This window comes from Myotis nattereri (genome assembly GCF_964212035.1).
Source record: "Myotis nattereri genome assembly, chromosome: 8".
Taxonomy (NCBI): Eukaryota; Metazoa; Chordata; class Mammalia; order Chiroptera; family Vespertilionidae; genus Myotis; species Myotis nattereri.
Window position 1 is genome coordinate 2,852,791 of NC_138083.1, and position 27,014 is coordinate 2,879,804.

A 27,014-nucleotide genomic window follows, 5' to 3' on the forward strand; every position below is an offset into this window, starting at 1 on the left:
GCCGCGCCACCACTAGAAGACAGCGACAAAGTCACTTTAATGTCCTTGATAAGCAGACACTGGCAGGGGGGCTCTGTGGGCACGTGAGCATCAAGACGTGACCCCTGTACCCAATCTCCACTCAGCAATGTCCGCACACCCCGGCCTGGCAATAGGCTGACCGTGAGGTCTGGTCTGGGGGTGGCCCCTCTTCTGTCGGCATCTAGTTATTGGAGGACAGCAGGTCTTCCGGAAGCTGTGGGAGCTGGAGCTGCGCCCTGTCCCTGGCACATGCCGGGCTCTAGAACTCTGTCATCTTCTTGTGGGTGTCCGCCTTCCTCTGCTCCCGCTGCAGGCCCGCTTCCTGGGCCCGGAGCTGCCCCAGCTGCCGCTGGGCTCCTGCCAGCTTCTCCTGCAGCTGGGCCACGGTCACGCTGTGCCTAGAGAGAGGCTGCCACTCAGCATGGGCTCCCGGGCCACTGCTAAAAGACCCCAGGATGCTGTGGCCCCTGCCAGGCATCCGCCCACCATGCAGACCCTCCTCAGACCCAGCTCACCACCTTCGGGTCAGGGCGAAATCCTGCAGATGAACTGCACTGGGCGCCCAGAGCAGGGCCGGAGGCATGGCCGCCCTGGGGCCCATCCTCTGCCCCAAGTTCAGCCCCACACATACCGGCCAGTGTTGCGGGCGAGGGCCTCCTGGATGCCCCGGATGTCCCGCTGGGCCTGCTCAATCTTCTCCTCGGTCTGGAAGAGCCGCAGGCTCAGGGCCCTCTTGGTGCCTTTGCTGGCATGGTACAGCTCCTTGCCACTTCTCCTCCCAGGGGTGGCAGCTCCTGCCTCCAGGGTCCCAGGAGCCTGGCCCTGCAGCTTCTCATTCAGAAAGTCAAACACGCTCCGAGGGGGCGGGCGGCCCCCAGGCCTGCCTCCTCGGCCCCGGTATTTTGGGGCCCGACTAGTGCCAGCCTTGCTGCCCTTGGTCCTCTTCTGTAGGATCTCTGCACACTGGTCCAGCGACTTCCCTCGAGGCAGCACCACAGCGTGGATGGGCTCCACCCGGCCATCCGAGTGTCGGCCCAGACCTGGGGGCACAGGGGCTGGCACTGCTGCTGGATCCACTCCCACCACCCTGCACTGTGCAGAGGCAACCCAGCCCCTTCCCCAGGGCAGCACCCACTCACTCACCCTTGCCAAACTCATAGCCCATCTTGGCGAGCAGCCTGGAGCCGATGCCCCGCGTGTGCACCTCCCAGCCCGCAAAGGCAGAGCTGCAGGCCCTGTGGTCGGTGGCGCTGGGTTCCACCACTGCAGGAAACAGGGCAGGGACTTGGCCCAGCTGCACAGGGAACACCTGGGCTCTGGCCAGCGTCAGCCCAAGAGCTCAGTCCTCTCTCCATCTCATGGACACGGGGTTTCAGAAACCACCAACACATGGGACAGTCCTACAGGGATGCCTCCCATCTTCTTCCTCACTGACCCCTCAGGGGGCTGGACACTGAAGCTGCCCTGCCCGTGGCTGTCTACAGCCCCCCCCCCGGCCCCCCGCCCCGCCCCACAACTAGACCCCAGGCCCCGAGTGGAGCTGCAGAAGGAGCTGCTGCTGCCTGCTCTCTGTGCAGCTGGGCCTCCCCAGCAGTGGCCCACCCTCAGGTTGCACCATGGGGGACATGTGTGCACACGAACTCCTTGATGACAAGGGACAGGTCTTTGCGTCTGCAGGTTTGAGGACCTGCCCAGACCCCTCACACATGCTCTCATCCTCCCACCTCCTGTGGGGGCCTGTCTCTCCAGGCCCAACTAGTACCCCCTGTGTGAGTCATGCACTAGGCAGAGCCCCCCTCACCCGCGGTCACGCTCTCTGCCTTTCTGCTTAGGTGGTCAAGGTTCCCACCAGCCAGGAACTTCCTAGGGAGACTGCTGCCCAAGATGCTCCTTGCCCTGTACCTCTGGCATAGCTGGAATCATCTGGGTCACCACTGTCTGAGTCAGAGGATGCTGCAGGCTCTGGGCGCAGTGGGGGAAGGATGCTGTCCCCCTCCAAAACGGCCTCCTTCAACAGCAGCGAGTCAAACTTGACTGTGTAGTAGCCGCTGTCCATATCTGGAAGCAAGGTCAAAGACAACGAGGTCAGCGGCTTCACAGGTGGTTGGAGACTCACTGGAAGTTGGGAGCAAGACGGGCAAGGCCAGGGGCACTCTCACTCCTCTTGGGCACAGAGCAGGGACCTGACACCCAACCAAAGGAGTGGTCATAGGGGATTAACACGTATGAGGAATGGAGGGACCTTCCAGAAGGGCCTGAGGGAGGCCCATGGGCAGCCTCACCAGTGATCCGTGCTGGGTACCAGAGACCATCTGGTTGCTTGGCCAGACATGCAGAACCAGCCTGCAAGGAGCTCAGGTCCGGATCCTGGAAGGGGCGCAGCTCATCCACAGGGACCACCTGCCCATGGGAGAACCTGCAGAGAGGGCCGCAGGAGCCGGGGCTCAGACACAGCCCACAGGGGGCATGTGAGGCCCAGAGAACCAAGTCTAACTATCTGGGCGTAGCCCTCGAGGGAGGGAGAAACAGGGAAACAAAACACACACAAACACGCGTCCACACATACACACAGACATACCGTTTGTACACATCCATGCACACACGTGCACACACTTGTGCTGTCTCACTCTCGCTCTTGGGATGGACGTGGCCCCTCTGAGGATGAGACTGCTCTCAGCTTTCTGGGCCAGGGGGACAGTGTGGCTGGCATAGTGCCCCATCGCCTCCACCAGACACACAGCCCCAGACGCAACCGATAATCAGGGCAGGTGTTTGTGTGCTCATGTGGTGAGTCCTCCCCAAACCAATTAGCACAACCCACTTATAACAGTGGTGCCTTGACTTTCAGAGATCAGTGCACCAGTGAAATTAAAACTAAAACTGAGAGAGAGAGAGAGAGAGAGAGAGAGAGAGAGAGAGAGAGGAGGAGGAAATGTGAGGATTGCAACCTTTACTTTGCCAAATAAAGACATGAGAAAACCAACCACATATCTACCCCTATGTGCCATCACTTCCAGAGGAAACTGCTTTAACCCCAGGAGAGCAGCCAGGACTGGCATCTGCCCATGACACGGAGCCCATGCTGGGCATGGCTGTTTCTTGAGGCAGGAATTGGTGATGACAAAGAGGGAGAGGGAACCAAAGGTGGAAGGCGTTTGTCTGGCAGATACAGAGGGTCTCAGGGCAGCTCCTTCTCACACCTGGCTGTCCTCAGGCACCCAGGGAGCTGCCAATGGCCGAATGGCACCAGCAGCTGAAAGTCTGGGCCCCAAATGGACAGCAGTAGAGTCTGTGGTTAAAAAGCCCTGATCAAACGAGAAGCAAAACCGCTTGTTCAAAAGGGGGGACTAAACCCGGGTGAATGCAACCAAATACCGCCTTGGAGACACACACACACTGGCTCACACACACTTTCAGACTCACCCATGCACACACATAGAGGCCTACATCCACAGACACCACCACTTAAACCTCTCTATAGGAACCTTCAGCAACATTAGAAACCTTAAAATTTGGTACATTCCTTAAACCTAGCAAGCACTTCAAAAAATTTTTGTAAAAAATAATGGAAGTATGCAAAGATTTAGCTATAGGGATGTTAACCGAATACTAAAGACTCAGAAATAGCCTACATTTCCAACCGTGGGAAGTCGTTAATGGCAAATCTATACAATGGTTTGAGCCTAGGAGAATGGGGTAAACTGACAGAGGGGATGGAAAGCTTTACGGGAGCTCCACGCACACAGAAAACTTCACACTTAGCAGGAAGTGTTAGAAGAGAGTCAGGAAAGGAGGGGCTGTGCGTGTCATAAGGAAACAACTTAAAATTGTTTTTTCATATTAAAAAAAAAAAACACAAAAAACTTGCCCAGCCAATGTGGCTCAGTAGTTGAGCATCAACCAACCTATGAACCAGGAGGTCACGGTTTGATTCCGTCAGGGCACATGCCCAGGCTGCAGGCTCGATTCCCAGTGTGGGGCGTGCAGGAGGCAGCTGATCGATGATTCTCTCTCATCACTGATGTCACCTCACAATAATCACAAAAACACATGCCAGAGTCTCAAACATGTGAACCTGAGAACAAGCTCTTAGGACTGCATTCCCTGAGTTCAGTTGGCCAAGTGCAGAGGTGACTGAATCTTTGCCACAGGAGAACAAGGCTAAAACTGGGCAAAACTGTCCAAACGCACAGCTTCTGAGCTCTGGAAGTTGACGGCAGCAGTGATGCCTGGATGGGGGTGTCTGCAGCATCCCCTGCAAAGCAGCAGGCGCAGAGGGTGGAAGTGGGGAAGACGGTAAAAACCAGGGCCTTGTGGCTAAAAGTGATGAAACCAATCAAAACTACCAGAGAACGGACAGGTCTGAAAGGGCTGCAGACGGCTCCACTCTGCGCGCATCCTCTCTATGGAATGGTGTGCATGAATCAAGAGCTCTAAGACATGCCAGGACAAAGGAAAAGTGGGGCTGAGGGGGCGCTGAGCTAGGAATGACACTCCCAACTCACATAGATGGACTGGGAAGGAAGTGTTTGAGCACAGCCTCCGACTAAGTTCTGGCGGACCACTCAGCTGCAGAGTACTGCCTAGGAAGCCAGACTGAAAGTAAAATTAAATTTAAAATCTGAGCAGAGCCATCAGAGGCTGCGCACTATGGCAGGTGGGCAGACTGTAAGTTAGGTCCAGAAAATGTACTAAAATAAAACATTGGGGAAAACAATTCAGAATCCAGAGTTCCTAAAATATATCTGACATGTCCAGTTTTCAATAAAAATTTATGAGACATGCAAACCAACAGAAAAGTGTGACCCATATTAAGGAAAAAAAGCAGTTGATAGGGTCTGACTGAGTGGGCCAAGATGATGAATCGAACAAAGACTTCAAAGTAGAGAGTATAAGTATGTTAAAGGAATTAAATGACAGTATAATGATGACGATTCAATAAACAGGGAATCTTAAAAGAGAAGTATAAATTATATAAGGAATCAAATAGAAATTCCAGGGCTGAAAAGTCAATGCTGAAATGAGAATCACTCAGTGGGACACTCTGGTCACCAGTCTAGCAAATAAGAAGTGAGGAAATCATCCCTCTGTCCTAACAAAAAGTGCAATGAGTCCGGCCGGCGGGGCTCAGTGGTTGAGCGTTGACCTATGAAGCAGGTCACCAGAGACCTAGGTTTACGAGAAGAGAGAATTATTCATAGGTATTAGAAAGCTTCCCTTCATTACTCACCACCATGTCACTAATGGCCTGTTTATAACAGTTCTTTGTAGCCAGTACTTTGTGTCTGGCTATCAATAAAATAATTACAAAGCACACTAAAATACACCGTATACCAAAATATGGATAATAGAATCCTAAAAAAAGAGGGAGAGAAAGGGACAGAAATGTTTGCAAAATTGAAGAATAATGGCTGAAAGCTTCCCAACTTTGATGAGAGATATGAATCTATACATCCAAGTAGTATAAAGTAAAAGAGACCCACACCAAGACAAACTGCTAAGACCCAAAGACAAAGACAGCATCTGAAGGTAGCAAGGGAAGTGGCTTTTCAGGGATGAGGATCCTCAGTAAGACTAACAGCTGATTTCTCATCAAAAACTATGGAAGCCACAGGCAGTGTGGGGATGACATATTTAAAGTCTTGAAAAAAAAATGCTGTCAGACAAGAATCATATTTCTGGCAAAACTATCCTTCAGAAATGAAGGAGAAATGAAGACATTCCCATGTAAGCAAGAGCTGAGGGAATCTGTCACTGGTAGACTTGCCTACAAGAAATGCTAGTCTGGCTGGCGTCGCTCAGTGATTGAATGTCGACCTATGAACCAGGAGTTCATGGTTCAATTCCTGGTCAGCCCACATGCCCAGGTTGCGGGCTCGACCCCCAGTAGGTGGCCTGCAGGAGGCAGCTGATCAATGATACTCTCTCATCATTGATGTTTCTAACTCTCCCTCTCCCTTCCTCTCTGAAATCAATTAAAAAGAGAAATGCTACAGGGCATTCTTCAGACTAATGAAAGGACAGACACTGGTCAGTAACTCAGGCTGTATGAGCACTGGGAGAGGTAATCAGAGGCAAACAGAAGTGCAGTATTAAAATTTTTTGTTTGCAACTATTTTTCCTATGTGATTTCAAAGACAAATGTATAGCCGAAACCGGTTTGGCTCAGTGGATAGAGCGTCGGCCTGCGGACTGAAAGGTCCCAGGTTCGATTCCGGTCAAGGGCATGTACCTGGGTTGCGGGCACATCCCCAGTAGGGAGTGTGCAGGAGGCAGCTGATCGAGGTTTCTCTCTCATCGATGTTTCTAACTCTCTATCTCTCTCCCTTCCTCTCTGTAAAAAATCAATAAAATATATATTAAAAAAAAAAGACAAATGTATAAAGCAGTAATCACAAACCTACATTTCTGGGCACACAATGTATAAAGGTGTAATTTGTAACAGTAACAACATAAAGAAAGGGGACTGCATAGTAGTTTTGTGTCCTACTGATGCTAACTCGGTATTGATTCAAACTAGACTGTTGTAAATTTACAATGTTAATCACAATTCCGAGAGTAACCATTAAGAAAATAACACAGAATAGAGGGTGGGGCAAAAGTAGGTTTAGAGTTGTGAGTATGTGAAATACAGAGTTTATTCTTGTATTATTAGTTATTAATTATTGTATTATTTTCCATACAAGCCACTGTAAACCTACTTTTGTCCCACCGTGTTTGCAGAAAAAGGAGAAAGGAATCAAAATGTTACAATGGGGACCTAGCCGATTTGGCTCAGTGGATAGAGCGTTGGCCCATGGACTGAAAGGTCCTAGGTTCAACTCCAGTCAAGGGTGCGTACTTCAGCCCCAGTCAGAGTGCATGCAGGAGGCAACCAATCTATGTGTCTCTTTCACATCAATGTTTCTCTTTCTTTGTCTCTCCCTGTCCTTGGGTGAGGATTGACAACAACAACAAAAATACAACAGTGGAAAAAACAAACATTAAAAAAGGCTGTAATGGAGGAATTGAGAAACAAAAAGATATGAGACACATAGGAAAAGAAAACTCACTGAGGCAAGTCCTTGCTTATCATAATTATTTATTTTGCATACTCTTTCTTTTTTAATTAAATGTTTTTACTGACTTTAGAGCGAGGAGAGGGATAGAGAGAAACACTGATGAGAGAGTAACATTAATAAGCTGCCTCCTGCACGCCCCCTACTGGGGATTGAGCCCACCACCTGGGCATGTGCCCTGATTGGGAATTGAACCAGTGACTTCTTGGTGCATGGGACGATGCTGAACCACTGAGCAACACCAGCTGGGCTAACTTTATTTTTTATTTTAAAAAAATATTTTTTATGTTTTATTGGTTTCAGAGAGAGGAAGGGAGAAGGAGAAAGAGATAGAAACATCAATGATGAGAGAGAGAGATGGAGCCCGCAACCCGGGCATGTGCCTTGATCGGGAATCAAACCATGACCTCCTGGTTCATTGGTCAGTGCTGAACTACTGAGCCACTCTGACTGGGCTTTATTCTTATTTTTAACTTAAAAAATAATTCTCACCTAAGGACATGTTTTTTTGTTTTGTTTTTAATAATTCTTTATTGTTGAAAGTATTACGTGTTCCCTTTTTTCCCCCCAAGGGATATATATTTTTTTTAATTGATTTTAGAGAGCAGGAGAGAGACAGAGAGAAAGAAAAACATCTATGTGAGAGAAACATCAATCAGTTGCCTCTCATATGCGCCCAACTGGGGATCGAACCTGAAACCTTTTGGTGATGGGAGGATGCTCCAACCAACTGAGCCACCAGGCCTGGGCTTAGCAACTACTTTAAATGTCAATGGATTAAACCATGGATTAAATGAAATAAATTAGAAGGATGGATTAAAAGATTATTCAATTCTATGCCTCTATAAGAGACTCATTTTGTGTCAAGATAGGTTGAGAGTGAAAGGAAAGATAATCCATGCAAATCCTATATAATAAAAGGCTAATATGCAAATCAACCAAACGGCAGAACAACCAGTCGCTATGATGTGTACTGACTACCAGGGGGCAGACGCTCAAAACAGAAGCTGCCCCTTGGTGGTCAGTGCACTCCCACAAGGGGGTGCACCGCTCAGCCAGAAGCCAGGCTCACAGAGCCTCTCCCACCTCTTCAGCAGCGCTAAGGATGTCTGACTGCCAGCTTAGGCCTGCTCCCTGCTAAGCCATCAGTTGGACATCCCCTGAGGGCTCCCGGACTGGGAGAAGGTGCAGGCTGGGCTGAGGGACCCCCCTTCCTGGGTGCACAAATTTTCTGCACCGGGCCTCTAGTCTATAATACAGGGGTCCTCAAACTACGGCCCACGGGCCACATGCAAATACAAATATTGTATTTGTTCCCTGTGGGAAACTGTTTATTGCCTTCACTATCTGATAAGCGTAGACAGAGTACCTCCCGAAGGCTGGGTGCCTTTGAAGCCCTAGCAAAGGTCGGAGCTAGGTGCCACCTCTGTTTGTCCAGACAGTGGTAGCTGAAACTACTCCCCCATTTATTATTATGTAAATCCTTGCTGAGGGGCTAGTCTGCCTGTTACTGGGGGTCACCTGCCTAAGGGCTATGCTATGGGGGTATCCCAGATCAATAAAAGCTTGGTGCGGCCTGAGCACAGGAGGAAGCCCTTCCTCCTGAGTTGGACTTACTCGCCTGGTCCCCCAATATTTCCAAATTATCTCGTGTCCTTTCTCTTTCATTTGTGTGCGGCTCCGCTTCCAGGTCTTGAACCCTGATCCATGCAGGATGTGGAGGGAAACATTTACCAACATCTGGCGCCCCATGGGAAAACTGGAAGTGAAGGTTTCGCTAGAGCGAAAAAATGAAGTTTCACCGGCAAGGTGAGGAACAAAGAATTCACCGTAAAGGTAGGCACCTAAAAAGGTGGGGGGATATTTCACTGCACACAAACGCCCACAATCAGCTACAGCAGTCCAGAGCTGTAGGCGGGGTGGGAACGTTTTCTTAACCAGGCTAACGGGGCAGGATTCGGTTTTAAAAAAGTAGATTCGGCCTTTAAAAAATTAAGAAACTTTATTATAGACTTTTGATTTGCATGTTTAAGGAGTTAAAATTTTAGAAGGTAATCTCTTATAGTTTTTGCATATTATAGAACATAACCCTTGGTTTCTTGAAAACGGTACATTAGATCTTGAATACTTGCCAAAAAGTTAGTTGGAACTTGAAAAAAGCTCAGCAGCAGAAAGAACTTACCTCAAAAAGCTGTTTTTCCATGGGGAACACAACATTGCGTTTGCTAGAGCCTTTTAGAGAGACCGAGGAGGAGCCTCCTCACCTGGTTCCCCCCGCGCCTCCTAGAGAGGAGCAGGAAGGAAAATTGGAGGAATGGCCTTCATGGCCCCCTCCACCTCCACCTCCATGTCCTAATCCTGAAATGATTAATTCATCATTAATGGAATCACCTGTGCAAAAAGCCATCAGAGAAGGATTGAAGGACATGCCGGTGGAAGAAAGGCTTGCTTTTCCTATCATGCAGATAGCTGACCCACAGCTCCCGAATCAAATAACAAGACACAATGAAAAAATTGACTTTAAAATGATAAAGGCCTTATGTGAAAGTGTACTTCAAAATGGTCCAACGGCTCCTTTTACAGGAGAAATTATGAATATTTCTGAAACATTCTTAATTCCTCATGATTGGTATTCTCTAGCTCGTGCAACTCTGGATGGGGGAGATCATTTACTCTGGAAAGGAGAATTTTTGGAGAAATGCCAAGAGCAAGCCCATACAAACCGCGGGCTGAATGCTCAAATAACTTATGAAATGCTAGCAGGATTGGGACAATATAATGACGTGCAGAATCAGTTAAATTATGTGCAACTGGCATATGAGCAAATTAGAGCTTGTGGAAGGAAAGCTTGGTGGGCTTTACCAGCAAAAGGGGACCTTGAGGGAGCTTTTAGTAAATGTACACAGGGGCCTTTAGAATCATTTTCTGATTTTGTGGATCGAGTGAGACGACAGATTCAACCTGAGATAGCAGGAGACATTTTAGTTCAGCAATTAGCTTATGAAAACGCCAATGATGATTGTAAGAAATGCCTGATGCCTCTGAGAAAAGGTAGTACCATTACAGAAATGATTCGAGCATGTCAGAATGTGGGGTCAGGCACTTTTCAAGCGAATTTACTCGCTGCCGCTGTAACCGTAGAAAATAAAAAGTGTTATAACTGGAAAAACAGGACATTTTAGAAAAGACTGTAGGCAACTAAGAAGGACACAAGGAGGCGCTCTAGGAAAAGGCGCGAACATCCCGCCTCCTGAACGGATCAACACAGATCCAACCTCTAGGTGTCCTAGGTGCCAGAAGGGCTACCATTGGGCGGGTCATTGTAAATCGAGATTCCATAAAAATAGGCAGCCGTTAAATCAAGACACAGGGTACGGCCAACCGCAGGGAAACGGCCAGAGGGGCTTCCCCCAGCCCCATCATTAAAAGGGGAGATCTGCCCTGCAAAGCCCACAGTGGACTCTCTGATTCGGGCCACTCCAGGGAGCGCAGGCCTACATCTTAACAGTACTATAGCGGTCACTTTGACCCCCAAGATGGCTCGGCAAGCTGCTCCTACAGGAATCTGGGGACCTGTGCCACTGGGAACTTTAGGATTAATTTTAGGGAGGAGTGGAAACACTCTGAAAGGATTAACGGTTTTGCCTGGGGTCACAGATTCAGACTATGAGGGAGAGATTAAAGTTATATTAGAATGTAATCACACTATGCAAATTACTCCAGGACAAAGGATTGCTCAGATACTACTTTTACCTTATGTTCAGCAAGGTGAGGCTATAACCAGGAAAAGAGGGGCGCAAGGGTTTGGAAGCTCATACATCTATTGGATACAGGAAATTAGCAAAACCCGTCCTATGATTAATTTGAGAATAGAAGGAAAAATGTTTAAGGGCCTAGTAGACACTGGGGCGGATGTCAGCGTTATCAGCAAAGAATTCTGGCCTCCAAGTTGGTCCATGGTAGAAGCTATGACTCAATTAGGGGGTGGGAGTTCCTGATAACACACAATGTAGTGCTGCAGTCTTAAGGTGGCAAGATGAGGAAGGACAGACAGGATGGTTTCAGCCCTACATTGTCTCTGGAATTGCAGTCAATTTGTGGGGCCGGGATGTCTTAGAAGGTTTACAAACTTGTATTATTACCGGCAAAGGACAGCAGTTTAAAGCTCAGATGGGATGTCAGCCAGGTCAAGGTTTAAAAAACCCAGGAAGGCGAGGATATCAACCGTTTTCAGAGTGGTCACTGCTCAGTCCCTCGCCCCCATGCTGATCCTATATAATGGAAAGACGATAAACCTGTATGGGTGGATCAGTGGCCATTAACCAAGGAGAAATTAGGTCATATTCATGATTTGATACAGGAACAAATAGAAGCTGGTCACATAGAGCCTTCCAATAGCCCTTGGAATACACCTATATTTATTATACCTAAGAAGGTGGCAGGAAAATGGCAATTGTTACATGATCTTAGAGCAGTTAATGCTACTATGCATGCCATGGGAGCTTTGCAACCTGGACTCCCAGCGCCTTCTCAAATCCCTCTAGATTGGTCTCTTATAGTAGTAGATCTTAAGGATTGTTTTTTCACCATTCCCTTGGCACCTCAAGATCAACGAAGATTTGCCTTTTCAGTGCCATCTATTAATAATATAGAACCCATGAGAAGATATCAGTGGAAGGTTTTGCCTCAAGGAATGGCCAATAGCCCTACCTTGTGCCAAAAATATGTGGCTCAAGCTGTTCAGCCTTTAAGGGACAGATATTCCCGATGTTACATTATTCATTACATGGATGACTTGCTCTTAGCAAGTCCACGGGAAGAGCAGACTTTGGAAATGTTTTTCCAATTTGAAAAGGAGCTCCCTAAACGGGGCTTAAAAATTGCTCCAGAAAAGGTACAGAAAGAGACACCTTTTAAATATCTGGGAACCATAATTGAAAACCAATGCATTAGTCTGCAAAAGGTGGAACTAAGAAAAGAGTGCCTTAAAACTTTAAATGACTTTCAGACATTATTAGGGGACATTAACTGGTTAAGACCTTACCTAAAAATCTCTACGGGAGAAATGATAAATTTATTTAATATACTTAGGGGTGACTCTAACTTTCCTCACCCAAAACACTGACAGATGAAGCCAGAAAGGAGTTGTTAAGAATTGAGCAGGCGATATCCTCAGCCCAAGTAGCATGGGTACAACCTGAATTGCCTTTATTGGGACAGATTAACCATACTGCAAATAGTCCCACTGGAGTCATCTTCCAAAATAAAGACTCTCCCACTATTATTGAATGGGTCCACCTAGGGCATCAGTCCTCTAAAATTGCTATTACTTACGTAGAACGGATGGCTCAATTGATATCTCAGCTTAGAAAGCGTTGCAGGCAGCTTAGAGGAGAAGAACCAAAATGCATCTATCTTCCCCTCACAGGGAAGCAATCAGAAATGTTATTTCAGACTGATATAAATTGGCAAATTGGGTTAAGTGAATATTCAGGGGAACTTAGCTGTCACCTATTAAAAGATAAACCACTACAATTTTTATATTATACCCCCATTATTATACCAAAAGATACTAGACAGGAACCTATTCCTGGAGCATTAACTGTTTTTACTGACGGGTCATCTAACGGGAAAGCCGCCTATCATACAATAAATTCAGACCGAGTCATACTGACCAGTCATACTTCTGTGCAAAGACTTGAACTGGAAGCTATTAAGGCTGCATTGCAAGATTTTCAACAGCCTGTTAACATAATTTCTGATTCCTCTTATGCTTCGGGCCTAGTAAGTAGAATTGAAACTGCCCGGTTGAAATGGCTTAGTGACCAAAGTTTATTCTTACTATTTCAACAAGTCCAGCAGATTGTGCAGCAGAGACAATACCCTTTTTATATCACTCATATCAGGGCTCGCAGTGTATTACCTGGCCCATTAACTAAAGGAAATGCACATGCGGATCAATTGGTTGCTTTATTAAAAGAGGCCTCAGAGTCTCATCAGCTTTTACATCAGCCTGCCAGAATGTTGTCCAAACAATTCTCAATCTCTCGACAGCAGGCAAAACAGATTATCAAGGAATGTCCCACTTGCATGTTACATCTACCTCAAGGGCCTAACACAGGAGTCAACCCTAGAGGTTTGCTAAGGGACCATATCTGGCAAATGGATGTAACACATTATACTCCTTTTGGACGTCTTGGGGCATTGCATGTCTCTGTAGATACCTTTTCAAAAGTCCTATGGGCTACTGCATCTATAGGAAAAATGGCAAAACAGGTTATTAATCATTGCCCAGCTGCTTTTGCTGTCATAGGAATTCCAAAAATTATTAAAACTGATAATGGGCCTGCTTACACAAGCTGTCAATTCCAGGAATTTTGTAAAAGGTGGAAAATTCAGCACATTACAGGAATACCATATAATTCCCAAGGACAGGCCATTATTGAACAACAGCATCAGCGGCTAAAATCCCAACTTGAAAAACAACAAGGAGGGATGATGGAGAAATCACCTACGGGTAGGCTGCACCAAGCCTTAATTACTTTAAACTTTTTCACCTGTGGTGCTGATGGAAAGACACCTATGGAGCTACATTGGGGTCAGAATAAAACAAAAGAAAATGGTCTAGTTAAATGGAAAGATCCCGAATCTGGTTTATGGAAGGGACCTGACCCATTATTAACCTTTGGCAGAGGGTATGCTTGTATATTCCCAGAGAATTTTTCAAAACCCGTGTGGATTCCTGCTAGAAATATTAAACTGCATCAGGGATCCAAGAAAGAAACCAGCCAGACCAATGAGGACCTTGCGCCTGGAGCCACACCATGCAGCTGCAGACAATCAACTCCCTCAGCCACAGAGAGCAGCGACTCCAAGCAGTCCACTGAAGATGAGGAGCGGGAGGAGGACGAGCCAGACAACAAACAGCCCGGAGACCACCTGGAGCATGGTAAAGAAGAGGGTACAGACACCTGACGCCTGAGAACGTCTTTCTTGCCATGCTAGCAGTAATCATCTGTACAGTAATATTACCTAGGGCAAATGTGGAAGTATTTCAGACTTATGCTCCTGACCCTTCATGAGTAAGAACCCTTATGTGGGCTGATCCCCTGCCTACTGTAGTATCCAGTAGGAACATGGGTAGGGCAAGGAAGTAGGGGACTATCACTATTTGCTCCTGGGAGAGGTGCAGAAAATGTAACTATGAGCTTGTCTATACAAAAAGAAATTGACAGCCAGTTTAAAATTGAACTGCCATAGCCTAGAGCAAAGAATATCCTTACATGATATTATTCTACAATGTCATTAATAATTTTTGATATTTTACAACAGCATATTGTACATTTATCCCCAACAAACTAATTCTTTGAATGTTTGGCAGCAATTTAATATGGACATGAAAGGATTTAATCCCTTCCACCGTGTGGAGGGCCCCCTGGGAAGGCACTTGAGCATTCTGTATTGGCCTCTCTCGCCCTTTTTGCCAAGAGGGTCCCTCTTCTCACAACCCAATTGCTTACAGTTGTTGCCTGTGTTCTGTGTTCATGCTGAGGTCATGGTGGCTGGTACCATGGATCTGTCTCTCACCCAATGGCGTGAGCTGGCCCTCTCTGGAGAAGAAACCTGGGTTCCCCAAGATATGTGATCAATGCCAGGGCCCCGCCAGCAGGCGAGGGAATCCCAAGGTAGTTGCTGGGCATGGAGGCCACAGGGGCATAGGCTACCGAGGAGACAGAACTGAACCTCACATCACCCTGCTTGGCCCCGGAGGATGGCTGGTTAGTCAAAGACGAGTAAGATTCCTCAGGGAGGAATGACTTAAGACAGGCACAGTCGCAGAGGGGCCTCAGGAGAGCACTTGGGGATCAACAGAGGTGGGGCGCAGATCCTCATCCCCCCAACTATGCAGGGGCTTGAACACTCTCCCCTTCTGAGGGAGGTCTCCTGCCCCCATGGCTGCTTCTCGCTTCCCATGTCCAGCCCAGATCGGGACCCAGATAACAGAAAGAGACTTGGCCCAGCTCAGACCAGGAACAGGAAGAGACTTGGTCCAGCTCAGATCAGGACCCAGATAAGAGACTTGGCTGAGAGCAACTACCCTATATCTAAAATCCAGCCTAACAACAGGAATGCTCAGGGCCTCCTCAAGGATGCAAAATAATTCTTTCCACTAATGTTTACAGTGTAAACTAAGATTGTTGTTAGAGTATTAAATTTGACAGTAAAATAGTAGTCAAGTTTTCCAATTAATTAAAATTGGCTCAAGAAGTATTAACCAAAATTTTCATTTCATGGTAGAATTGCTTAACATGCAATGAACCTAAAGCAATCATATTTTTGTGCAGAAAAAATTAAAATTTAAAGTTATCTAGACGGCATTAAAAATTTTCCAAAAGCCTCCTAATAATTAAATAAAAAAAGGGGGGATAGTGGAAAAATACCATGTAAGGAAAAACATCCTGTAACTAATTTACATCTAGAAAAAAATTTTTTTCATTTGTAATGCTAACAGCAAGACACCCATGGAAAACATACTTGATGTCAAAATAAGCCAAAGGAAAATCATTTGGGCAACTATAAAAAGGATCCCCCAAGTAAAATTTCCTTTATTAACCTTTGGTCGAGAATACGTTTGTATATTTTCAGGAAACAACTCCATGTGGATTCCTGCAACAATGGATCCTGAAGAGAAACTGACCAGACTGCTCCAGCCACAAAGACAGGAGAGACAGTTCAGAGATGGAGATGGTGAAGATGCCTTGCTATGCCACCAGTCAGCAGCTGTGCGTCGCTGCAGGTTGCCCAGGACCAAACTAAAGAGGGTCGGACCTGCATTGCCACCATTTGTCCACCATCCAGAACTGAAATGTCATTGCTGACATTTACACAAAATGAACTGTCTGACATTGTAACTTGGACTCAGAACTGTTGGACATTGAATTTGGGACTTAAACATTTTTTGTTCTTATATGTTTATTTCTGGTCTGCAGATATAAGATTTTTAAGGAAAAAATAAGGGGGAGATGTGGGAAACTGTTTATTGCCTTCACTATCTGATAAGCGTAGACAGAGTACCTCCCGAAGGCTGGGTGCCTTTGAAGCCCTAGCAAAGGTCGGAGCTAGGTGCCACCTCTGTTTGTCCAGACAGTGGTAGCTGAAACTACTCCCCCATTTATTATTATGTAAATCCTTGCTGAGGGGCTAGTCTGCCTGTTACTGGGGGTCACCTGCCTAAGGGCTATGCTATGGGGGTATCCCAGATCAATAAAAGCTTGGTGCGGCCTGAGCACAGGAGGAAGCCCTTCCTCCTGAGTTGGACTTACTCGCCTGGTCCCCCAATATTTCCAAATTATCTTGTGTCTTTTCTCTTTCATTTGTGTGCGGCTCTGCTTCCAGGTCCTGAACCCTGATCCACGCAGGACGTGGAGGGAAACATTTACCAACAGTTTCCGTTTTGTTTTTTTACTTTAAAATAAGATACGTGCAGTGTGCATAGGAATTTGTTCATAGTTTTTTTTTAAACTATAGTCCGGCCCTCCAACGGTCTGAGGGACAGTGAACTGGCCCCCTGTTTGAAAAGTTTAAGGACCCCTGCTATAATAATAAAAGCATAACATGCTAGTTAGACCAGACGTCCTTCTGGACAAAGCCGGGGCTGTGAGTGAAGCCTGGATCCCGGGTGCCTGCCAGCGGCCAGAGGGAGAGAAGCTTGAGTCCCGGGTGCCAGAGGGAAGCCGGTGCTGGCAGCCGGGGAAGGAAGGTCTACTCTTGCACGAATTTCATGCATCGGGCCTCTAGTAGTACCATAAGCTGGGATGGCTACACTGGTATCAGACATTAGAGACTCCAGTCAAGATAGAAAAGAGCAATGCTGTACACCTGAAACTAATGTAACATAATAGTGAATGTCAAATGTAACATCAGTGAAGAAAAAGATAAAGAAAAATACAATGATAAAAGCATCAACCGATGAGGAAGATAATATAATTAAAAACTTTTACAACCTAACAACACAGTCCCAAAAATACATGAAATAAAAATTGATAGAATTAAAGGATGAAATAGGATAAGAGCTGAGACACCAACACCCCACTTTCAACAGTGCGCAGAGAAACCAGACAAGACTCTGAGGAAGAAGAGAACTTGGGTGTCCCAACAGCATGGACCAGCCAGCCCTCCAACGCCCAGCTGCAGAGCACACAGCCTTCCCCGGGACCAGAATATTCTGCAGGACAGGACATTCGTGGGGCCTCAATAAATTTTAAAAAACCGAAATCATAAAAAGTACCTCCACCAACCATGGGGACTGAGTTTACAAATCAACAACAGAAGGAAATCTGGAAGATTCACAAATATGTGGAGATTAAGCAGTGCAGTCTTGACCAAGGGCCGATGAGGGGGTCAGGGGCCAGGCAATACTCAGTTGAATGACCATGGAAACAACACACCGAAGCTGTGGGCTCTGAGAAAGCAGCTGCAAATGCCTGCAGTAGGGAGGAGGGAAACCTCAAGTCCTTAAGCTCACTGTACACCTTGAAGAATCAGAAAAAGAGCAAACTGAACCCAAAGCAGCAGCACAGGAAGAAATAGTAAAGGCATGAGTGGAAATAAATGCCATAGAAAAAAAAGGAAAAACAACATGGAATCAACAACCAAAAATAAAATAAAACAAAACTGACAAAGCTTGAGCTAGGCTGACCAAGAAATAAGAGCGCGCTCAAGAGACTGAACCAGGAAAGAAAGTGGGGACCTACTTCCCACCTTACAGGACACACAGGACTGCCAGCGACTGCTGTGAGCAGCTCTATGCCAACAAATTAGGTAACTCGGATGGAAAGGGAAAAATAATAAAAACACACAAATTACCAAAGTAACAACTACTGGGGCCAGAGGCGCCGTCTAGAAGAGGCTCGCACTTGCCAAAGGTGGACAATCTGCCCAGCAGGTGCGGCTCAGTGGTTGAGTGTTGACATCAACTGGGAGGTCACGGCTCGATTCCTGGTTGTGGGCTTGATCCCTGGTTGTGGGCTCGATTCCTGGTTGTGGGCTTGATCCCCAGTGGGGGGGTGCGGGAGGCGGCTGATCGGTGATTCTCTCTCATCATTGATGTTTTTAACTCTCTCCTCCTCTCCCTTCCTCTTTGAAATCAATAAAAATGTATTTAAAATTTTAAAAAAAGTTGGCACAGTCTGAGCCTCATTAAGGATCAGAATCACAATAGACTGAAATTCATCAAATATATTTAAATCCATGGGTCCTCATCTTCTCAGGATGAAAGAGAACCAACTCACTGGTTCTCTTAAGAAACAAAACAGAAAACCCCAGCATTTCCCCACCTTTTCTGTGACTGAGCCACTGAGCAGCAAACCACAGGCGAGGGAGGGTGTCTCCGTGTACCATCCCAGCTAATAAGTGAAATGAACCAACGGAAGAAGAGATCCCTGTACGCAATTCCAGCTGAAGCCACCAGCGGCGCTGAGCACCACCAGTTGTTTACGTGACGAAGGAAAGCCAGTCACCGGGGCCTCCTGGTGCCAGAACAGCACCTAGAGTCTGTGCCACGAACGCACTCAGGTCCCTGGACCCCACTGCCGGCCTGCGGGCAACAGAGGGGGTGTGCTGGACTGTACCAGGGGCTTCAATGCTGGCTCAAAGGGTCCGGTCCTATGCTTGCTTCCGCAGCACACATACTAAAACTGGAACAATACAAAGAAGATTAGCATGGCCCCTGTGCAAGGATGACATGCAAATTCAGGGAAGTGTTCCATATTTAAAATAAAATAAAATGGTCCAGTCCTTTGACAGGGGAACTGTGAGGCCAGGAAGGGCAGGGAGAAAGGATGCACAGCCACTCAGACACAGCGGGCCTGGCAGTGAGTGGAGAAGCCAGTGTGCATACCAGTTTGTCTTGTAAAAGAGATACACACCGAAGCGCTAAGGACGGCCTCCCGGGAGGGGGAGGCCTGGGATAGAGTGGGGGTCAAAGGATACTCCATGTTATCTATTTTACTGTTTGTAAAGACCCAAAGCAAATGTTAAAAAAACCTCAGTCCTGGGTGGAGGAAGGGAGGTGTGTGAGGGGAGTCAGCTGGGCCTAAAGCCGTGCTGGAAAGCAGAGTAGCTCTGGGCAGCCTCAGTGGTCGCGGCCCACCTCCCGGGACTGCTGCACAGGTGAGTTAACACGTGAGACAGAGACCTGGGGACAGTGCCGGGCGCAGAGGAGGCAGCTGAGAGGTGCGGCCGCTAACCCTTGCCTGGGACATCACGCAGGGAAGCACAGAGACGCCGGCACAGAGGCCAAAAGGCTGGGTCCTCTGCTCCTGCATCTGTGCTGCCGACACGAAGTGTCCACCGGGGAAACTCCGACACTCTGACCTACCCGCTTCTCTGCACATACACTAAACTTTAACAAATGTGCAGAAAAGGAGGGAGGGAGAGAGGGAGGGAGGAGATATTTCCCAAATAAGACTTGGAACCTAGCAAAAGCCTATTAAGAAATAGAAAGGCCCTGGCCGGTTTGGCTCAATGGATAGAGCATTAGCCTGCAGAATGAATGGTCCCAGGTTCGATTCCGGTCAAGGGCACATGCCCTGGTTGTGGGCTCTATCCCAGTAGGGGTGTGCAGGAGGCAGCCTATCAATGATTTTCATCATTGACGTTCCTATCTCTCTCTCCCTTCCTTTCTGAAATAAATAAAAATATATATATTTAAAAAAAAAAAAGAAATAGGAAGACTGCCCTAGCCAGTTTGGCTCAGTGGACAGAGCATCAGCCTGTGGACTGGAGGGTCCCAGGTTTGATCCTGGTCAAGGGCACTTACCTAGATTGCAGGCTTGAACCCCGGTCCTGGTCGGGGCATGGGTGGGAGGTAACCAATCGATGTGTCTCTCTCACATTGATATTTCTCTTCCCCCTTTACCCCCCCCCCCCCCCCCCGCCACTTTCTCTGGAAATGAAATATCCTCGGGTGAAGATTAACAACAAAACAAAAGAAAGAAAAAGAGATAGACCAAAGAGCTAGAGACAGTTACTCTGAACTGTTGCCTAAAAAATGTAAATTATCTACTAGGGATTTCAATAAATACTCCTTTCAGAGGTGAAGTAAAAGGAGCAAAATTGAAGTTATGCTCTAAGAGAAAGACAAAACAACTGTGGAAACTTGAACACAGATGAGGTTCTATGGTTAAATCTGTCGGGTATGATGATGAACCGGAGACCTTTTTTTATAACATCCTTAACAGTCAGGTGAAGGTGCATCCTGAAGTATTTATAGGTAAAAACCCAGTCACCCCTTCAATCCTCTTTTTTTTAAAAAAAATATATTTTATTGATTTTTTACAGAGAGGAAGAGAGAGGGATAGAGAGTTAGAAACATCGATGAGAGAGAAACCTCGATCAGCCGCCTCCTGAACATCCCCTACTGGGGATGTGCACGCAACCCAGGTACATGCCCTTGACCGGAATCAAACCCGGGACCCTTCAGTCCGCAGGCCGACGCTCTATCCGCTGAGCCAAACCGGTCAGGGCACCCCTGCAATCTTCTTAAAAGTGGTCGAGGGGGCGAGAAGCAGGACAGGGAGAGGGGATGAAACAAGACTGGCAGAAGGATGACAAATGATGAACAAGATGACAACGTGGGAGGTCACCATACCACCCTCTCCAATTTTGTGCCTGGTGGCAAATGTCCATAATAAGCATAAACTTTAGAAGTTTAACTCTGAAGAATAAAACTGGTGCTGGGGGAGTTCCCTTCTTTTCAACATAAGCCTCTTCTACTCTTGATTTACCAGAGAAAATCCAAGGAAACACCCAAACAAGGACAATGGCTCGAATGCACCAGGGGCGAGCTCCCTCCTGCTGGCACTCTGCTGGACACGCAGGGACCAGACGCCCGCACCGAGGGAAGCCACGACCCCCCGTGGCTCGAGGGCCCAGGAGCAGAGCTTTACCTGCAGTTGTCCAGGAAGCGGCACTTGCCCTCCAGGAAGAAGGGACAGGGCTTCAGGGACTTGTGGGTGGGGTACAGGTAGAGGACCCGCACACCCGCGGAGCCGTCCTCTGCCTCTTCCGTGCCCACGACCATGGCGTTGTGATACTCCAGGGTGCCCCAGGAACTGTGGTAGGGGGCGTTCACCTTCGTCCCACTCAGCTCTCCCTCATCCTCCGTGTCCTCCCCTTCATCCTCCTCCAGCCCAGGCTGGCTGGGTCCTGGCCCAGCCTTTCTTTCAGGAACAGTGTCCAGTTCTGCCCCGGGGGCTACTGGCGCCTCCATTGCTTCAGCAACAGCCTTCTGGAAAGCCAGGTACTCGGCGGCGTCCTGCTCTGGGCGCTCTCCGTCCAGGGTGGCCAGCAGCTTGCTCTTCCGGACAGACACCAGGCTGGCCTCGGTGAGCTGGATCAGCTCCTTCAGGTCTCCCTGGAGCTGGCGCAGGTCGGCCAGCTCGGCGGGATCCAGGCCGGCACCCAGGGCCAGCTCCACCTGCTGCAGCTGGGCGCCGTAGGTCCGGAGCGCGGTCTGGAGGCTCTCCTCGTCCATCACGCGGGGGAAGGCTGGTTTCCCGGGTCGGCAGGGCGGTCCTGGGTCCTCACGGGGGTGGTGGGAGCAGAGCTGCAAGGAAGGGAAGCCAGTTGAGCCCGGGATCTGCCGCCTGAACTGCCAAGCCGCCGCCCTGAGGCTGACACCGAGCCCGGAGCCGACGGCTGCACTCGGGACCTCACCGATCTCTCACGACGGCCCGCGGAGCCGTGTGCGCTCCTCCCCCGTTTGAGGGACGAGAAACAGGCTCGAAGAGATTATCCGCTCCGAGTGGCCTCGGCTCCCTTCCCGGCCTCTCGGCCCCGCGTCCCCCGCCTCCTAACCCCGAGTCCGCTCAGGACGCTGCCCCTCGGCCCAGCCTCCGGCTGGCCTGCCACCTGTGACGGGTGGCCCAGACCGCGCGTCCCTCGACCCGGGCCGGGAACTTCCTCCGCGCAGTCACCCGGCCGCGCCATAGAAAGGCGGCCAGCCTCACCGGCTAGAGAGGCACGGTACCCGGCTTCCGGCACCGTAGCCGGCCAGCACTTCCTCCCGAGCGCCGCCGCAGCCGGAAGTGCCTATCGCAGGGGCCGCCGGGAGAGCTCCTACCTTCCCCGGGCGGCGGGCCGCTTCCCATCGGGCACTGCGCGGAGCAGCGCGGGTCAGCGTGGGGTCAACGGGTCAGGCGCGCGGCGGCTCCGGCCCGGGCGGGCGCAGGTAGGCCGGGGCTGGGCGCCGGGCCTGACGCCGGTGTCAGGGCGGGTCGGGGCGAGGGCTCCGGGGCCTCCCGCTGCCGACCGGCCACTGCACCACACCCGCCTCCGGAAAGCGGGGTGTCCCCGTATGTCGCCCGCAGGGCTCCTGCCGTGAGCCCTGCGCCACCTGATCGGCGGGACCGAGTCTGAGCGAAGGCGCGGTGACCCCCGTCTGGCAGGGGAAGCGAGTCTCTGGCGGCGCCAAGCGGGAGTGGAGTAGTGGGGGGCGCCCTGCGCTCCGCGGGGAGCTGTAGGCGGTGTTGGAAGCATTGCGGGGCGGGGCCGCAGGGCGGTGGGCGGGGCCGCACGACCGTGGGCCGGGTCAGGTCGCCAGGGTGGGGCGGCTGGGCGGTCCCGGGCCTGGACTCAGCTCCTGGCACCCCGGCAGGATGTACACGCTGCTGTCGGGGCTGTACAAGTACGTGTTCCAGAAGGACGAGTACTGCATCCTGATCCTGGGCCTGGACAATGCCGGGAAGACGGTACGCTTGCCCCAGTCCGAGGCCCCGCTGGCCTGGGCCTTGCACTGCCTGCTCCGAATCCAATCCCCACCCAAGGTCTTGGGACACCCAAATCCATTCCCCACCCAAGGCCATGGGACAGTCCCCGCCAGCTGCTTTAACAGCAAAACGTCTGCTTGCGGAATAAGCCCGCGGAGGGACATGAACAGCCTTGAAAACGACTCTAGGGCCTCCTGCCTGTCTCTTCCTTCCCTCAGACCTTCCTGGAACAATCAAAAACCCGGTTTAGCAAGAACTACAAGGGGATGAGTCTCTCCAAAATCACCACCACCGTGGGTCTGAACAGTAAGGGGGCGATGGGCGCGGTGGGTGTGGGTCCTAGCCCAGAGGGTGCTGTGTCGTCCTTTGAGGCCACCCGCTCCTGGTGGGCCCACCTCAGGAGCACGGGAGCGGGTGCTGTTCGCAGGGGAGCGGTGAGACTGTCATGGACCCGGGCCCCAGCTTCACCGGGACTCTTCTCTCCCCAGTCGGCACTGTGGACGTGGGGAAGGCTCGACTCATGTTCTGGGACTTAGGGGGGCAGGAGGAGCTGCAGTCTCTGTGGGACAAGGTGAGACGGATGTACAGGCCGCCTGCCTCCCACGCCATTTCCCTCCAGGTGGCACCCTTGTCCAGTCCCCGCTTTTCCAAAGGGCCTCAGACTCACCTTTACTTCCTGTCAGCAGCTCGGTCACCCTCTTTGTTCCTGAAGCTCCCCCCATTCTACCCTGGCTCCTGCAACAGTCCCCTGAGGGTGAGGATCCACTTCCTTCCTTTGGGCGTAGAGGTGTTGCTAATGAACATAGGGTGAGACAAGGTGGCCCAGAGCCAGATGGGGGGGCACAGTGCCGGCGTGCTCAGGCTTAGGAGCATCCTCCAGAGTCAGGCCAAGATGCCCATGCCCCTCTCTCTTTTGATGCAGGGTTTGGGCATTTCTGAGGCAGTGGCGCCCTTCCCCGCACCCCAGGCACGGGGGTGGCAGCGAGGAGGACAGACCCAGCTCCTGCCCTTAGGCAGCTCCCTCGGTGACCTGGCGCGATGGGCACGCTGGGCTAATGTTGGGGCACAGGCATGTCTTCCCAGCACTTGCTGGTGGCCCATGTGTTCAGAACTGAGTGGCAAGGTCCTGATTTCTGGTTTGATCCCAGCAGCAGGTACCCGGTCACCCTTTCCTGCCCCCCCCCCCCCCCCCGCCCGCCAAGTGTTTCCTCCCCCCTTGACTTCCAACCAAGAGGGCAGCTTCTGTCTGTGGCCAGAAGGCTTGGCCGTTAAAGCTCTCCTGAGGCAGAGCCAAGCTCGAGCCTACACGTCTGAATCCCAGACCATGTGGGGAGTGAACACAGATCCTGACCTTCTGTTGTAGGCCAGGGTCTCCGGAGCTAATACTGAGGCAGAGGTTGGGGTGCAGGGCGGGTGTTGGGAGTGGGAAGGTGCAGGACTGGACAGGGCAAGGTCAGCCTGGGGCGGCCAGTGGGGAGCATTGGAGGCAAGTGTTCCTCATGTGCCCAGGCGGGCCAAGCTGGCCAGGACTCCCTGTCACCTGGTGGGCCACCTGGTAGGCTGCCCTGGGCAGCTGTGACCTGGCAATGTGGGTCCTGCAAGAACCAACAAGGGTCTGTCCACTTGGCATCCTGCCCACCACTGGGCAGTAAGGCCTCAGTGGGTGACCGTTTCTGTGGAGGCCTCCTGTGCCACTTGAATTCACGCCTCTGCTTGGGGGATGGCTCCTCCAAGTCCCAGGGCTCTGCTAAGGGGAAGCTGGGAAAGGGACAGGAAAGGGAGGACTGCAGGCTGGCTTTGCAGTTGGTGTGGCCTCCTCACGAGGGTCCGAGCCCTCTTTCTTGGTGGGCCCCGTGGGTTCCTCAGGTGCTTCCTAGCCCCTGTAGAGTGGCACCCCACCTCTGTGGTAGGGTCTGTTACGCCCACCGGATGGGCTCTGCCAAGATGCCCGGGAGGCAGCCAGGGTTTGTGGCCCAGAAGGTCTCCTGCTGTGACACTGGTGAGCGGGCGCTGCAGTGACCAACTCTGCCGAATCCAGCGCCCTGGGGTGGGTGGCCGAGCCCTGTGGGCAGTGGAAGTGATGAGCAGGGCCCATGCCCCTCACCAATGCCTAGATAGGCCATGTCTTCCCACACAGGAAGGCCACCTGGCGCTTGGCCACAGGAGGACTTCTGGCCTCCGTCCCTCTAGGCTACACCCCAGGGACTGGTGTGTGTCCACCCAAAAGCCACGCTTGAGCTCTCTCCTGGTCCCAGTGGTTTTGTAGGTTCCCCCACGTGGCCATGGGTGACACAGCCATGGGGTTGGGGTGTGGCGGGTGTTGTGGGGGTGGGGCAGCCTGCTCACACTCCACCTCAGCTGTGTGCTCATCACGGAGCCGTCACCCAGGGGGGCCCAGACACGCTGGGAGTGTAGTCTTCTGCCACCTTGTGGCTGTGTGCGATTCTCACCTGCTGCCAGCCCGGGAGTGAGCGGCCTCCTTTCTGCACAGAGGCCTCTCCTGTGGGCCCGCCGGCTCTGCCAGCAGCAGGCCAGTGTGCCCGGAGCAGCTGTAGCCGCACCTCACTCAGCATGCAGGCTGGTGTGCAGGGTGCACAGCCTGCAAAACCCAGGGCTGCCTCTAGCAAGTACAGATAAAGGCTTGTCTTAGATGGGGCGGGCGTCACCCTCAGGAATGTTCCAGAGAGTCCTTTGGCTTGCTGACCACGGGTCATCCTGCCCAGTCCACAGCACAGCCTGGCTGTGTCCGGTGCCAGGCAGGAGGGGTGGGGCCCAGTGGCAAGGTTCTGTCGTCTGCTCCGCAGTGTGGACATGGCCAGGGCTCTTTTCTGGTTGGTGCAGAATGTGGACTCGCCAGGTCTGTGGCTGTGTCTCTGGTGCCCCAAGCCCAGGGAGTCCATCTCTCAGAAGGCCCTGCTTTTATGCATATGTTCCCCTCGCCCCCACAGCCCCGGGCTCTGGCAGTTAAGAGTTGGCAGAGGGCTCCCGTGACCCTTGCTGTCAGCAAGCCCACGGCCGACCACCCTCTGGCACCATCCAGAACACACAGCTCTAAGCTCAGCTGGCTTGGTCCTTGGCCCTGCCATCCGGCACAGGGCACAGAGCTGCTGTACAGGTGGCACTGGCCTAGCCCTTGGAGGCCTGTCTTGGCTTGCTTTCGGTGCCAGTATGAGGCCCCACTGGTGCGCTCCGCCTCCAGGTCTGCTTGGGGACCGGCTTGGTCTGGCTCCTTCAGCTCCAAGCCCCATTTCTCCTTTCAGGCCACCATCAGGCCTGTGGTCATGGGTGGCTTTTAGGAGCCAGCCCTGAAGTAGGATATGGGATACAGCCCATAGGAAATGGTCAGCAAGTCCTTCCTTGAAGGGCCTGTGGGGTGCACCTCCACTCCACCCTACCTCCCCACCCACAGAAGGCACCCCATATAAGGATCTTGCAGCTGGGGGTTGGCTGAGTGCCCATGGCTCACCCTCTGCCCCTTTGCCTTCCCCAGTACTATGCTGAGTGCCACGGTGTCATCTATGTCATCGATTCCACCGACGAGGACAGACTGTCGGAGTCCAAGCAAGCTTTCGGTGGGTACAGCCCACCCGGGGCTGGGGGGCTGTTCATGTCCAGTCCGCACATCCCATGTGTCTGGAGCTGGGCCATGTCAGGTCAAAGGGTCCTGGCCATGAGGGAGTGTCCCCGCCTGTGAAGAGGTTGGTAGGAATGTATGGACTCCTGGGTGTGGCCGGGTGGTCAGGGGGAAAAGGGGGAAAAGGGTGCTAATGCCTCCTCTTGCCTATTCCAGAGAAGATGGTCATGAGCGAGGCTCTGGACGGTGTCCCCATCCTGGTGCTGGCCAACAAGCAGGATGTTGAGGTGAGCCTGCTCCCACCTTCCTCAGACACCCTACACGGCGGGTCTGCCCCAAGTGCACAGAGCTCTCCTGAGGCCTCTCCTGGCTGTGCAGGGCACGTTCTCTCCACTGGGGGTGGGGGGGTCGGGGGGGGGGCAGCTACACCCTGTCTCTCTGCAGCCCTGGGAGACCCAGATGACCCGCAGAAAGCTCTGGAGAGGAGACAAAGGTGGTGTCTTTTCAGGGCGGAGTCAGAGCTGACGCCAACCTGTCTGCTGCTCTTGGAGTTGGCAGCGGTGCTAGCCCTACTCCCAAACCAGGGGCTGT

General features: G+C 51.0%; 3 protein-coding genes across 5 annotated transcripts in view; 2 read left to right on the top strand and 1 right to left on the bottom strand.

Annotated features, from left to right (window-relative positions):
- The window catches only part of ZBTB46 (zinc finger and BTB domain containing 46), a 61,994-nt gene extending 51,851 nt beyond the window's left edge, over window positions 1–10,143 (top strand). The window contains exon 5 of the mRNA XM_081097364.1: window positions 8,770–10,143. Coding sequence (XP_080953490.1) covers window positions 8,770–8,892 — 123 coding nt within the window. The 3' untranslated portion in view covers window positions 8,893–10,143. The remainder of the gene's footprint in view (window positions 1–8,769) is intronic.
- Window positions 1–22,601, bottom strand: ZGPAT (zinc finger CCCH-type and G-patch domain containing). 3 transcript variants are annotated; one of them, XM_081097366.1, is made up of 7 exons: window positions 22,204–22,601; window positions 21,029–21,687; window positions 2,304–2,437; window positions 1,924–2,079; window positions 1,165–1,284; window positions 653–1,061; window positions 1–419 (listed from the first exon to the last, which is right to left on the bottom strand). In XM_081097366.1, exons 2-7 carry the CDS (start codon window positions 21,613–21,615, stop codon window positions 281–283), a joined length of 1,545 nt encoding a protein of 514 aa, XP_080953492.1. In that variant the 5' UTR covers window positions 21,616–21,687; window positions 22,204–22,601; the 3' UTR covers window positions 1–280. The 3 variants fall into 3 exon arrangements, with proteins under 3 accessions (XP_080953492.1, XP_080953493.1, XP_080953491.1); XM_081097367.1 differs by lacking the exon at window positions 22,204–22,601 and adding an exon at window positions 22,091–22,158; XM_081097365.1 differs by lacking the exon at window positions 22,204–22,601 and adding an exon at window positions 21,798–22,100.
- Window positions 22,040–27,014, top strand: part of ARFRP1 (ARF related protein 1) — a 6,380-nt gene continuing 1,405 nt past the window's right edge. Inside the window, exons 1-6 of the mRNA XM_081097373.1 lie at window positions 22,040–22,311; window positions 22,738–22,831; window positions 23,068–23,155; window positions 23,338–23,420; window positions 26,340–26,421; window positions 26,640–26,710. Of these exons, the coding sequence (XP_080953499.1) occupies window positions 22,739–22,831; window positions 23,068–23,155; window positions 23,338–23,420; window positions 26,340–26,421; window positions 26,640–26,710 (417 nt within the window). The 5' untranslated portion in view covers window positions 22,040–22,311; window position 22,738. The remainder of the gene's footprint in view (window positions 22,312–22,737; window positions 22,832–23,067; window positions 23,156–23,337; window positions 23,421–26,339; window positions 26,422–26,639; window positions 26,711–27,014) is intronic.